This window comes from Rhinolophus hipposideros (assembly GCF_964194185.1).
Source record: "Rhinolophus hipposideros genome assembly, chromosome: 15".
NCBI lineage: Eukaryota > Metazoa > Chordata > Mammalia > Chiroptera > Rhinolophidae > Rhinolophus > Rhinolophus hipposideros.
Genome location: NC_138061.1, coordinates 33,790,924 through 33,805,477, shown reverse-complemented (window position 1 = coordinate 33,805,477; position 14,554 = coordinate 33,790,924). Strand labels below are relative to the sequence as shown.

At 35.8% G+C, this 14,554-nt stretch overlaps 1 protein-coding gene across 3 annotated transcripts in view; it reads left to right on the top strand.

Moving 5' to 3' along the window:
- Nucleotides 1-12,829, top strand: part of A1CF (APOBEC1 complementation factor) — a 76,010-nt gene extending 63,181 nt beyond the window's left edge. For 2 of the 3 annotated variants that reach the window (XM_081075024.1, XM_081075023.1), the window contains 4 exons: nt 1,930-2,111; nt 5,506-5,642; nt 6,351-6,499; nt 9,476-12,829. In XM_081075024.1, the coding sequence (XP_080931150.1) occupies nt 1,930-2,111; nt 5,506-5,642; nt 6,351-6,499; nt 9,476-9,627 (620 nt within the window). In that variant the 3' untranslated portion in view covers nt 9,628-12,829. Of the gene's footprint in view, nt 1-1,905; nt 2,112-5,505; nt 5,643-6,350; nt 6,500-9,475 lie in introns of all 3 variants that reach the window. The other variant, XM_081075022.1, reaches the window with a different exon arrangement.
- Nucleotides 12,830-14,554: the final 1,725 nt, after the last annotated feature.

The window sequence follows — 14,554 nt, the reverse complement described above, 5'->3', positions numbered from 1 at the left end:
GACAAGTTGAATGGGTGCACTGGGAGAAAAGGACTGGAAAATTGTTTATGAAAAATCAAACGTTACATCGTTTTCCTTCAATAGGAATCCTTTTTCACATTACAACTGGTTATTGAGAAAACTTGGTCACAACACGATGCAAATGAGTTGATGCACACATTTGATCTTTGCAGGGACCTGTAAAATTTGCACCAACTAAAACTCAGGTCCACAACTGTTAGCTTCTCCCTTATCATTGAACTACCATATTGCCATCCTATGTGACTCATTACAAAACTTCCTGACAGCAGGCAGTACAGTGGAAACCAATCACCACAAATAGCAAAAACATGTGAAGGCACATGTGTGTTAAATAGTAACTCGGTGGCATTATCTTCAGATATAAATCACAAATTATCATAACTATATTCTAACAGATACATGAGATATTTTCATCTACCTCCCCCAGGAAATATGTGCTACGCCTTCTGAAAAGCCACATTATTAAGGAAATCAATTTACTTATTCAGGATCTGGGTAACTAAATATTAAAGCACAAACAGAAGGAAAAAAAAAACTCAACCTGACTGCTAAACAATAAATCTTCCCTATTGAATCTTAAAAGAATTCCAAATGTTCCAGCAGTTTTCTGAGTTCAGTTACATCAAGCAAGATTAAAAATAAGGAAAGCATTTTTTTTTTATTTCCAAGAAACTAGTTTGTCTCTGCCTAATGCGATGCTTCAGAGTGGTTCTGCTAGGAGCTGGCTAATACCAAAAGAATCCCAGTTCTAGCTTCCAAATATGACATCACTCTAGGCACTTCAACAAACAGTGTATTTAAATCTATTCTTGGGCTTGACTTAGAAGCAAAGGGGCATGTCCAGATTACTGTGGAAACAATTATCTTACTGTTTTTACTATTTTTCAGGAGAACTGAATTGACCATCATCCTAAGAGCTCTAGTCTTCAAAAGGCTTAAAAGTTCTATAGCATAATACAATCACTTCCCCTAACATAGTAATGCAAAAGAAATCATCAGGATGTACTTTAGGATAATCGGTCTATATAATGACAAATTATGTCATTAAAACATTATATATTTATAATCTAAAATACCATCATAAACAATCCATACATTACATATAAGTTGTCAACCAGTTGTAATGTAAGAAAAAAAAAAAAAACTCTACTCCAAAGGAAAAAAATACCTGTCTTATAACAAGAAAGAAATCAATGAATGATATTCACGGATGAAGGGTAATCAATTTAACATTTTTATCTTTATGCTACCAATAGGAAATCAAAGTAGCAATGTGGCAAAACAAAAAAATCAAAAGGAATCTATTAATGAAACTCAATGGAAATTTACTCCTCATATTGACAAAACATAAGAGAGAAAATGATCTTAAAATGCTTTCTAAATGTTGGTTTTCCAACAGGTCATTGGGAAAGCTAGAATTCGTTTCTGATTTACTGATCAATGACAAAAAAATAAACTGCAAGACTGATTTTCATATATGTAATCATATTTTGCTAGGATGTTTTTAAAAAGCACTTTCCCACCATTATTCTACAGAAAATCAATGTCAACAAAAGGTTATCTGAAGACAGAAACTGCAAAATTTTTCTCTGTACCAAAGTTTTAAAGTGGTTTTGTACTTATCAGTAGCTTTGATAGTACGTACTGCTTTCTTCCAGGTAGTTAAAAAAGAAGAGAAAAAAAAGAAAGAAAGAAAAAGGGGAAAAAAAGACACTTATGGTGAACCCCACCTTATATTGAGTTTCATTACATTAGAATCCTAGAGTTTCCTCCCCATCTTCAGGGTAATAATCAATGTGACTTGGGCTAACTTTTCCATTACAGTAAGATTCAGGGTGATTTTCTGGTGGTTTGATTCAGCTTAATGCCTTCTTACATTCCTAGAAATTTACATGAATGTACCTGTAGGGGCTGCGGGAGTGAGAGGACTGGGCGGCCGTGGCTATTTGGCATATACAGGCCTGGGTCGTGGATACCAGGTCAAAGGAGACAAGAAAGAAGACAAACTCTATGATCTTTTACCTGGGATGGAGCTCACCCCGATGAATCCTGTCACCTTAAAACCCCAAGGAATTAAACTCGCTCCCCAGGTAGGTAATGTTATTCCAGAGATAGTTTCTTTAAGTTGAACCAAAAATCATCATTCACTTTTCATCAAACTATTTGACTTGATCCCCACTTGGACTATAGTTTTGTTTTGGTTTGGTTTTTTGTTTGTTTGTTTGTTTTTTTAATTTATTGGGGTGACATTTGTTAGTCAAATTACATAGATTTGGTTTGTTTTTTTATGTAAAGTGACCGATCAGCATAATGTACTATGAAAGAATGCTGAGTATTGAGTTCTATTGCTCCATTGTAGAATCTTTTTTTTTTTAGTTATGAAATTTGACAACTTAATCTTCCACTGAAATGCAAAGATCCTGAGAGCTATTAAGAATTATCAATCAATATCTTAAAATAATATGAAGCAAATATACTTAATTGAAAATAAATGCCAATTGTGTGTAAGCCAGGTTGGTGAGCAAATGAAGAGTATGCATGAGAGAGAATGAATAGACCATTTAGGACATCTTTTCTCGCAAACACTGTTTTTAAGAAAAAACACCACACTATCTATGGTAATATCATTACTCACGTTAAGCATGAGGTGCCATAGTCATATCAAATCAAGTCTTCTACAGTGATTATATTTGGGCAGTGGCATTATGGTGAGTTTTTATTGCTTTCATTTCACAGTTCTAAGTTTCCAGATTTCTGCATGAGACTGTGGTTTTTATTATTGGAAAATTAAAAGTTGTTCCAATATGAAAACTGAAGAACAAACCAGGGTTAAAAATAACATAAAACAGGATTTATGTTAACCCTTAGAGTGTTCCCTATGAAGGTACAGTGCATGCTGGTCTCTCTGCGGAGACGCTTTTGCTGAAAACCAATATCCAGTTGTTCAGAGTTACAGCTTGTATATTCTAAAGGAAATTTTCCTACTCTTACCCCAAAGGTATAAGCCCTAAATTTATGGAAGTAGCCTTATGATTTCAGTCAAATAGGAAACTTGTTTTTTTAAAAGCTCATCGGTATTTTTTTATAGGATTAATGGCTGTCTTATACACACAAATTAGTTCATCTAAGGTTTCTGTTAACCCTGTTAATCTAGGCAATTAAAAAAATGCCTGTCAGAGTGGTAAACAGCAATCATTTGTTTGTTCAAAAACCATAAACTGGGCATGCATTGTGATAGGCTCTGGGGATGCAAAAGTGAATACAACAGAATCCTTGCCATCAAAAATTATTAATATACGGCACAAAAATAATCCAATTAAAAAATGAGCTAAAGCCCTGAATAGACAGACATTTTTCCAAGAAGATGCACAAATGGTCAACATATTTTTAAAAAAGAAAAAAGGAGGAAATCCTGACATTTGAGGCAACATGGATGGACCTTGAGGGCATTATGCTAGGTGAAATAAGTCGGACAAAGAAAGACAAATATCGTATAATCTCACTTATACGTGGAATCTTAAAAAAAAAAAATCCAGACTCATAGAAAAAGAGATCAGATTTGCAGTGGATAATGGGGGCGGGGGGAAGGGTGGAATTTGAGGAAGGTAGTCAAAAGGTACGAACTTTTAATTATAAGATAAATAATAGTAGAAATGTAATGTATAAGATGAGATGATTATGATTAATACCACTGTACGATACATACGAAAGTTGTTAAGAGTAAATCCTAAGAGTTCTTATCATAAGGAATTTTTTTTTCCTTTTTTCTTTTTCTTTTTATTGTCGCTCTATAAGATGATAGATGCTAACTAAACTTATTAGGGTAATCATTTCACAACATATGTAGGTCAAACCATCATGCTGTATACCTGAAATTCATATAGTGATGTATGTCAATCATATCTCAATAAAACTGGGGGAAATTATATGCCAATTCAATGAGAGGATACTGACAAATATACAGACAATTATAATAAAACCTAGTAAATGCCATGATGAAGCTCTGCTCAGAAAACACAAAACTAGTCATCTAATCTACCTTGCATTAAAATCTCAAAATAAGGAACCTTATTAAAGTACCAGGATACCTGCAAATCTTTTAAGAAAATAAAAACCAGTAATCATCACAAATTCAGTAGAACATTTCTAAGAGTTTTTATAGTATGAGTAATGATCTCTGCTTTTTATACCAAACCTAATTAGAAATTGGTCATGCGTTATCTTAATATGTGAATAACCATCTGTATCGACTAATGAAAGTTCTTTAACTAATTTGTCCCTGAATTTCTGCAACTATGGTGTAGAAACTGAAGACCCTGTAACTCCCAGCCAACATGGATGGAGCCTGAACAACTCCAGAGTGGAGTTACAAACTTCCAGCAAGAGCAGAGGAACAAGAGCTTCCCTGCAGAGTCAATAGTTAGAGTTGGTACTCCTTTAGTGTGTGTTTACCCAATGGGCATAGATAGGAAGGCAGAATGTCTGCCAGTTAAAGCAATTTACTATTGCCCACGAACCTTGGAGAATGTTTTGCAGCTGACAAGCGATGCTACAAAACTAAGAATGCTAAAAAGACAAGAATATTAAAAGGAAAAGTTAATAGAGAAGATAGGAGCAATCTACAAGTTTAATAAACTGGAAAATGTTATGCTATTGCAGCTGGATTAGTGTTAGAACAAATGAGATAAGTTCCGTAGATTCATCCTGGGACATTGTTCTGTCCCAAAGAATTATTTTTTCAGACGCATGCTCTATTTTACACAGTTTACTGAATCTGCTGACTAATGGGAGCATTGGGGCTTGTGAGTCACCAAACATGGCTTCAGGATGAAGAAGATAAGTGCCTTTAGACACGATTCAGTTTGGAATAATGACAGAAGGAAAAAAAAGCATACAGGAGATGCTGTAAATGAGATCATTGTAAAAATAACCAGAGGTAGTGTTTTGCCAAAAGCATCGCAACTGTCAACATCCATCTATTTATGCTCAACATTAAACAGTAACCCATTAAACTTTTAAATTCGATTTTTATGAAACTGTGAAGTTAAAGCCCTATGATAAATAATATGAAATAAGAATATACTGTATTCTTGGTTATTTTCTCTAAGCCATTATAAATAGAAGGGTGGAGGGTACTAATGAGTAAATCCAGACAGTGCTAGAATATCAAAATTTTTTAAATGGAATAAATATATTAAACAAATCATAAAATTAAACTATTAGTAAAAAATTACAGCTAATGGACTAAACTAAAAACATTAGAATAAATGGTGTGAAAATGATTTTTATGAATGAATAGAACTAACATTTTAAAAGGAGTTCAAATTGAGTTCACCTGAAATTTTATGAGTCATTAAACCATGTGGCATTTTATATCTTCTTATATCAGCTTAAACTCTAAGGAGCAGAGTTTAAAAAACTGAAAGCTGGAGAAATAATGCAAATGTGACATTTGAAAGGGAAATCTTTTTTTTACTCTTGTAGATACTAGAAGAAATTTGCCAGAAAAATAACTGGGGACAGCCAGCATATCAACTGCACTCTGCCATTGGACAAGATCAAAGACAACTATTCTTATACAAAATAACCATTCCTGCTCTGGCCAGCCAGAATCCTGCAATGTGGGTATCTTCTCCAAGTTCCTAATCATTTAGATTTTGGAATGAGGCTCTTGTAAATTAAATGTGTTTATCACTATCAAAATGAGAGAAATAGTCAAGTCTACTACCTACTCATTTTTCATTAAATGCAAATGTTGAGATTTGTAGTTGGGATGTATATGCCACCTATGAGATTAGCATCTTAAAGCCCCTAAGTTTCATACAGACAATGAAGACCAGAGAGTATAATCAACCGACAGAGGACTGCAGATGTAAAATGTAATAGACATGAAAATTGTAGCCCATTCATTTATCTGTGTAGTATTTAGGTTCAACCATATGAAATTGCCATTTTATACATCACGTCATGTTCTGTCATTCAGATTGTCGACCAAAGATACAACCTCTCTGTTAGTGGATATCACCTTCTGAATTTTACCTTGAGCCTGCATTTCTACATATTTTAGGAACAACTGTGCTTCACATGTATCTTAGAAAAGCCATGTAATGAGTTACAATTATGCTCCAGAAATGTCATCCATCACTGATGTTCTAGGTCAATTCACAAATATTCTTACATGCATATACATTTAGAAGTCTTAATAGCTAAGAGAATGAAAACTACCCATACAGAACTCTATTCTCATCTGAAAAAGCTAGCAGCACCTTAGAGTTTTACCTGACTCTGTAGCACAAGTTTAAAATGCCTACCCTGACTACACTTTCCAGACACGCTTTCACACCTCCGAAGTTAAGCGCCTATGTGGACGAAGCAAAGACATATGCAGCCGAATACACTCTGCAGACCCTGGGCATTCCCATTGATGGAGCTGACGCTCCGACTGCAGCTGCTGCTGCGGCTGCTACTGCTTTTCCAGGTATGGAAATATTGCACCAGAAATGGTGTCCTGAAGAGAGTGTTTGGGAAACCCTTCTTGGTACATTGGACCCTAGAGTTTTTTGCGAACACCCAAAATAAATCTGATTTACGCCATCTGTGACCAAAAAGAATTTGCCAGATAAATGAACCATTCAAGTATGAAGCAAGAGAACTGAGCTAGGCAGCAGAAGTGGGGTCTGGTTTCGGCTCAGCTTTAACAGCTGTGTGATCCTGAGTTGGTCTTTCTGTATCTGATTTGCTTTGGTTTGGTTTTTACTTTTAGCAAGAGAGCTTGGAACTGCCTATTAACAGCTGATATCTATTTGAGCTCGTACAGTGTGCCAGACACACGTAAGTGCCCAGCATGCTTTACATTAGCTCAGTAATGCTCATGATACCACAAAAGGTAGATAGGTTCTATCATAATGCCCATTGTACAGATGAAGAAACCAACTATTGGAAAGATTAAGTCGTTTGGCCAAGATCTAGCTTTTAAGCAATCCTTGGGATCCCTCCCTTAATCTAACCTTCAATTCTATTTTTATTACTTTGATTTTTGAAAGAGATATGCAGACCACATTTTTCTTAAATCAGTTTAAGTCAAAAGCTCTGTGTGTGTGTGTGTGTGTGTGTGTGGGAGAGAGAGAGAGAGAGAGAGAGAGAGAGAGAGAGAGAGAGAGAGAGAGAGAGAGATCCTTTCAATATGTGCATAATCAGACCTCATTTTATCTGTTCTGTAATTTTGGTCTGGGGCATAAGTTGATTGCTTTTTTAAAAAAAAAAAAAAGCCTGTCTGTAGATCAACATGCCTTCAGGGTTACATTTAAAAGACTTTCCCCCCATTTATTAGGTACCCACAACAAATGCTGATAATTAAAAATGAATCCTCTAGAAATTAAAGAGGATCAGATAAGAAATTTATTTTGGAATTTTTCCCTCAGCATTTAGTTTGAGTATCTCCGTTCCTTTTTAGTAAGGAAAGTTTATTTCTTTTAAAGAAATTTGTCATACTGACTTGTCGTTGTGTTAGTATACCCCCCATAAGCCCAAATCAAAGAGTTCTGGCTAGATTTAGAACTGTGACATTCATATTGATTAATTCATATATTGGTTATATGAAGGAATGAGAACTCTGTAGTTCTCACATCCATAACACCTGAATCATTCTCATTTTCTTTTATTTCTCAAAAATTGTGAATATATCCTCCACTCAGGCAAGTGAAGCTGAAACTAACCATGCTTCACCCATGAATGTGACCTCAATTCCAGCTTTGTTCTGTAGAATCAGGAGATGTATGGAGTGCCCCTGAGAGGTTACCAAGGGAACAACTGCCACTACAGAGAGCAAATTCTCCCCTGGGTTGTACTGGGGCCATCAGCCCAGCACTTGCTTTGCATAAAATAGGGTGTTGACATGTCTGTCTACTGGGGACCTCTCAGGACTTCTCAGTTCTTGGAGAAAGTTGAACCCGTCTTGCAGAAAGCTGCACCCCAAAGACACCTAACTGTAATGTATTATAAAAATAAATGAGCCATTGTCAGAAGAATTTTAAAGTTTACTTTCACTTCAGAAAGGACCTACTTTTATGCAAGAATGTTTTATCTTATCCTCACTTCTATTTGCTCCTGCAAAGTGAAAAATATTTAGGGCATGAGAGTTGTCGTGGGAATGCCTAAGAATATCAGAACCCCTCTTATAGCTTTACTGTGGAATCAAGCAGAGAATAATAGGTTGCAAGGAAATAATCTGTTTGAAGCACAAATACTCCTGCACTTAAGAAATTAGCCAAATTGAAAAAGAAAATTCAAAATCCCTAGAGATAAATCTATGCTACACATACATTCACTTACTTACTTTAGAAATACTGGTTCCAAAATTATGAAAGTAATCGCTAACACATTTCTCATATCCTTGGAAATGTAGCAAACTTCACTAGTGTATTAGTCAGCATTATAGCCCAAAGTGCACGAGCCAAGGGGTGGATTTGATTTTTTTTTTTTAATAGTCCAGCCAGCTTCCTGCCACCACCTCCTGAGAAGCCACCAGAAAGAAATCAATGTGTCTGGGATTGGGCAGACTTCCACAGCACATAAACCAAATGAGCTTTTGTGTTTTTTTCAAATCAAGTCCCCATTCGTTGCTTAAGTATACTTTTCCTTTTTTATTTATTTATTTTTTTTTGGTCATCTTTTACAATATTTGGATCATTTCAGAAATGCCTAGGTTTTGGTCAAAACTTTAACAGGGAAATATTGCTTTTAGATAATAGCTGCTATGCTGTCTTCTTCAAAAGTTAATGTTAATCAACTAGATACATGATGATTTCCTTCTCAGTCAAACTCCTTGGTTCTCTGAGAGTGAGGATGAACTTCAAGGCCTGCAAATACACCAAAGACAGCTTAAAGGAAGGTTGAGAAGATATCATTTGCCCTTCATGATTAGGTCTAATTGTGGACAGGCTAGGTATTTGCTTTCATGGTGCTGAACTCTAAAAACATGCTAGAACTTTAAATATTCCTCCTACTGGTCTACCCAGTTCTTACACATACTTCTTAGTTAAGTAAAGCAACCGGTTTTAACATTTTATTCAGGTAGGGGTGGAGTGTGCAGCAGAAGCAGACCCACAGAGCCCCCATTCTCCATGCCATACCAACCGATCCTCCCCTCCTTTATAAATTTGGAGACCCTCTGTAAAAGTTCTAAATCTCAACCTGTAATCAACTCAGCATCCTGTTAAATTTCTCTTTCTTGGAATCCATCCGCAATATTTCTAATTACTTACGAGGGAAGTGATTCTGACACAGGTTTCTGACCTCATTTTGAGGAACACTGTCCCCTAAAGAATGAGTTCCCTGAGAGCACCTTTTAAAGTGGACATATGAGGATTTGTACGTATTCCAAAAAGAAGACCATAAGCCAAAGGGAAGCAAATCTGAATCCCTTTCATGATGTTTTCTCTGCCTCCTCCTCCAGGATATGCTGTCCCTGGAACTACTGCACCTGTGTCTGTAGCGCAGCTCAAGCAAGCAATGACCCTCGGACAAGACTTAGCAGCATATACAACGTATGAGGTTTACCCCACTTTTGCAGTGACGGCACGAGGGGATGCATATGGAGCCTTCTGAAGATAATTGCCTTTTATTTTACTAATAAGATATACAAAACTCTATATAGAAGAAATAAACCTCTAACTCAGTCCCCTAATGATCACATGTAATACTTTTCCTGAAATGATGCCTTTCCTGAGACTGCATACCTTATACCAACTATAGAATCTTGACCTGAGAATGTTACTCCTAATACAATCGAAAGTTAAGGAGCCGTTTGTCTGACAGAAAGCTAAAGAGCCACGGCCCCCAAAAGTTGTTCTTCCAAGGTTCCTGAGTGTATTGCGAATATGTTTACAAGCCCTGACCGAGTGGAGAGACGGCTGAGCAGAACTGGGCAGTTAGGAATAACAAAGGGACCCAAGGAAACGCTAGAGTCTGAACCCTGGCTCACAGCTACTTTTGTGATACACAAAGTCACAAAAGGCAGAGTGAGGGTCGGGGGATGCTTTTCAAAACGTGTTCCCCATTGCCCACGACGCTGGGCCTGTTTGCACATTGGAGTTTGTGAAAAGTCTGTCCAAGGGTGGATGAAGGGGGCATCACCGCGGTTTAAAAATTCCAGCCAGTCAATGTGTCATAGGTCAGGATCGCCCTGTCCCCAGAAATCCCTGGGGACTTCCTGGAAATTGATGAGATCTGTTATAGATATGGTTCAGTAAACATCCAGGCCAGTTGTTTATTATGCTCATTAGCCCACACCTCTTTTCCCCTGGAACTGCTGCCCCTCCCAAGGATCCTACAACATAATCATTCCAACTTGAAATGACTTTTTCTCATTTTAAATATTTAACATTTTGCTTGATTGTCATTGCAGCCTCATTTTGCTCACCTCTGGTATCTTAAAAAAGGCAATCATATCTACAGAATATCACCTATGATACTTTTGGCTATTCAGCAAATTGGCTGAAAAGTCATTTCAAAGAAAGAAATGAAGATTTAGTCTTATTTCTTTGATCTTTTTTGCAGTACCCAGATCACCATCTAGCATTCAGAGACCGTTATATTAACTTGGGTTCAGCCTTGAACTATCTAACCCACTGAAACTAAATCTGCCAAGAAATCCTCTACCTTCCCCCTTTCTTTGACTTCCAATAAGTATCAGACAGCTTTAGCATAGCTGAGTGCTTTGGTCTTGGAACTGTTACAGGAAAACCTTACATCTGTCACTGCTGATTAGAAGCTGATTCTTCAGACACTCAGCAGTGGTGTTACTTACCAAAAATCCCTAGAGTTTGGGGCCTCTTCTCCAGCAACACCTGATGGAGGTGAGGGTGCTATATAAACTGGGATGGAGGGGGAAGTAGAAGATATTATTTTCTTGCCATCCGTGTAAATGATTGCTTTTTGTTCAAAACAGAAATAATCAAAGTCCAAACACCAAATATCTATTACTACGACTCCAGTCTCATTTGTGATTTAAGACATAACAGTACTACTACAATTTCCATTTAAAAAAATCCCTTAGCCCTTGTAAAATTCTACAAGACTCAAACAAAAAATATAACTACAAAGGCATTTAAAAAATTGTCAACTCTTGAACGGAATTCTGTGATCCAACATCAGGCCAGATTCCAATCAAAATCAGATAAATTCCAATAACAATTAAAAGTCTTTGTCACCTTTCAGTTCTATTAACTCCAATCAGATACCAAAGGGTATAATTCATATTGACTTCAAACGAACAAATTCAAAAAATGAGAAAGTGAAAAATTACTCCTTAAACAATTCTTAGGTCCAAATTTACACTCCCCACAGACCAGCTGTTATACTCAAAGAGAGTAATTACAGTGGGGGCAGACAAATTCCTACTCAGTCCATAAAAGCTTTCCAAATTCCAAGAAGCAAAAGTTTTAATGTTTTTTAAAATCTTTAAAAATACACGTAGGGATGGCAGTTAGCTCAGCTGGTTAGAGCATGGTGCTGATAGCACCAAGGTTGCCGGTTTGATGCCCACATGGGCCACTGTGAGCTGAGCCCTCCTTAAAAATAATAATCAATCAATCAATGTAAAATGACACTCTGAAGGTCTAGTCAATGCAAAATAGAAGGTTTCATCTATAAATTCAGAGGAATTTTCAATTTAATGAAAATAAACACACAGTAAGTTAATACAGGAAACCCTTCATGAGAAAAATCATTATTCCAGATTAAATCATTATCACTTTTTTTAAGGTTAAAAGCAATGACCTAAATGTACAATAATAGAATAATACCAAAGTATCAAGAAAATTACCACTGGAACACAATCTCATTACTTGCTTGAGGAAAACCACAAGTATCCATGACATTTACTTCCTGAGGACTCATTTTGCTCAAGTGAGTAGATGTGGTTTTATGTTTTGCTGAAATTTTACTTCACTCTAGTAAAATCTAGAGACTACTTTGAATTCCATTAGAACATATTCATAAAAAGTGTAGATGTGTCTACCATGTCATCTGTTTGCATTTACTCTGCCCAAGTTAAATAATGTAAAGCAAGTCAAGGTATATTGAGTTTAAAAAAGGAGATATTTAAAAACTCAAGTGTAGAACCAAAGGTTTATTTTGCATGATCTTTGTATATTTGGACTTCATACTTGTAGAACCAAAGGTTTATTTTGCATGATCTTTGTATATTTGGACTTCATACTTAGCATCTATTTAATACCAATCATACTTTGTGTGCATCAATATCCATTTTTCAACTATTTCTTATTGCTTCCTAGAAAAAAATTCTTCATGGAAAAAATTAAAATGAGTCAATCAACCAACTAATAATATAAAATACCCAAACCTGTAATTTAGAAATATCTAGTAAATTAGAATTGGGTTTCTAAATTTTGGTAATTAATAGCTTACTGAGAATTAAAATGAGCCAATGTAACTTTGGAGGAAATGGAACAGCAGTGAGAGTAGATTATCTATGAGGTTGGTGTAAAAGTAATTGCGGTTTAAAAGGTTAAAAACAATTTCAAAAACCGCAATTACTTTTGCACCAACTTAATATTTTTCCTACCTGTAAAAATGTCTCCTCTTCTAAAATTGCTGTACTTCTCTCCCACCCCATTAGTAAAAGTAGACCACCTTTAACCACAACAAAACATATTTCCCTTAGGTAACTAGTTTTCCCCTCCTGCCCCTGCCTAAACCTGGTATCACGCTGAACCACACTGTGTTTGGGTCACAGCACTTAAAATGCTGCTAGAAAGCTACCTCATGTTAAGAAAATATGGACTTCAAAAAAATATTTAACAAAAGAGGACATATTTCCAAGCCACAGTTCTTTAACATTTTATGGTAGATGAAAATTAAATAGCTATGTATTGTTACTAGCTATGCAAGAAATTAGTTTTAGTTTGACTTAAAAGTTTCTTTTTAAAGAGACATTCTTTCAATCACATAGATTATCTTTTTATAAATATTGCCTCAATATTATTTTCAGTTTATGATAATTTTCACTATATTTCTAAATGACTATTTTATAGTTCTGTCTTGGACAATAGGGTCACATTTGAATCCATGGGGACAGGGAGATTCTCCAGGATGTGTTTTGCAGAATAAGAATCAATAAAGAAAGTTACTATTTTGAGTAAATTGTCTTTATACTCAAAGCTACAAAGTTGGGTAAAGTTTACTATTGTTACGCAACTCCAGCCCTATCCAAGATTTTCCACAAGTAAATTACCATTAAAATTGAACGGTGTGTCCCAGTAGTCACATAAGGCCATGGTCATTTATCCCCTTCTTGCACTCATGTGGAAGTTGCCAGGAAGTGAAAACATACCCACAACTTAACCTTAGAGACTTGGTACTTTTTATATTTTGTAAATACATTTCTATATCTTGTAGATATATCTGTTAAAAAACAAAATTGTTTCAAATATGACACCATAAGTGAACTTTGTGATAAATATTTTAAAAGAAAAACATTAATAGCATAATTTAGGAATGTTAATATACTTATTGGAAGACAGAGAGAAATTAGGCCACAAAACATTGCTATCCGACGCACAAATTATCTACTGGGTTTTGTTAAAGTGATTGTCAAATCTGGTGTTGACATTTTATTTTATTCTAGTGACATCTTGAAAATGCTTTGAGTTTTACAAGAACATATGCAGAGAAAGTGTTATGTATCCACCAGGCTGTAAGTCTGTATTTGTCAATGTTAGAACAAAGCACAGCAAGTCCTACTATAATGAGTAAAACTATCAGGAAAATGAGATTTATCTGACACCTGTACTCTATCTCTTATGGAGTAAAACATTTTTAACATTTTTATTCAATTAAATATGTGTGCAAAATATTACATTGCCCCCAAAATGCCCGTTTTAAAAGCCAGCTTTTTCTTACAATGTTTATATAGAACAGAGAATGCATAGGTTTAATAAGGCCATATGTCCACCTTAACACATAGACTCATTTATGAAAGCCTGAAAACTTTATGTGGCCCCAGCTCCCCTCAATTTTGCAGGAAAGATCAAAGAAAACCTTATACTTGAGCTGAGAGTGAAGAGAAATTTATAACCAATCTAGAAGTGAAAAGTAATTTGGAAACCAAAAGCCTTCATCCATTCTAAAGTGCCTGGAATGAAATACAGAATGCTCTGCACCTACCTCTTACTTGCAGACATTTCCTATGTTGAGAGAGAAATAAAGAAAAAAAAATGTTTTTTCCACATATGTTACTTTGTCTAAGGGGAGGGGAGCTACCAAGAAACAGCATTTTAAAGAAAGTAAGCTGCCAGCAGGAACTTCTTGGAGACTGAAGAATGTCAACCCCACCCAGAGTTCAGCAGTGTCTCTGGCAATGTATCTGGGTGTGCCAGGACAGTGCTAGCTTACGTCTGCTGTCCCACTTTAAAAATATTAGTGATAGCTCTTCTTACTCTCAAAATGTGTCCCAGTGTAGACAACAAATTATACAGTGACCCCATCTATATACCTTTTTTTCTTTTCAATG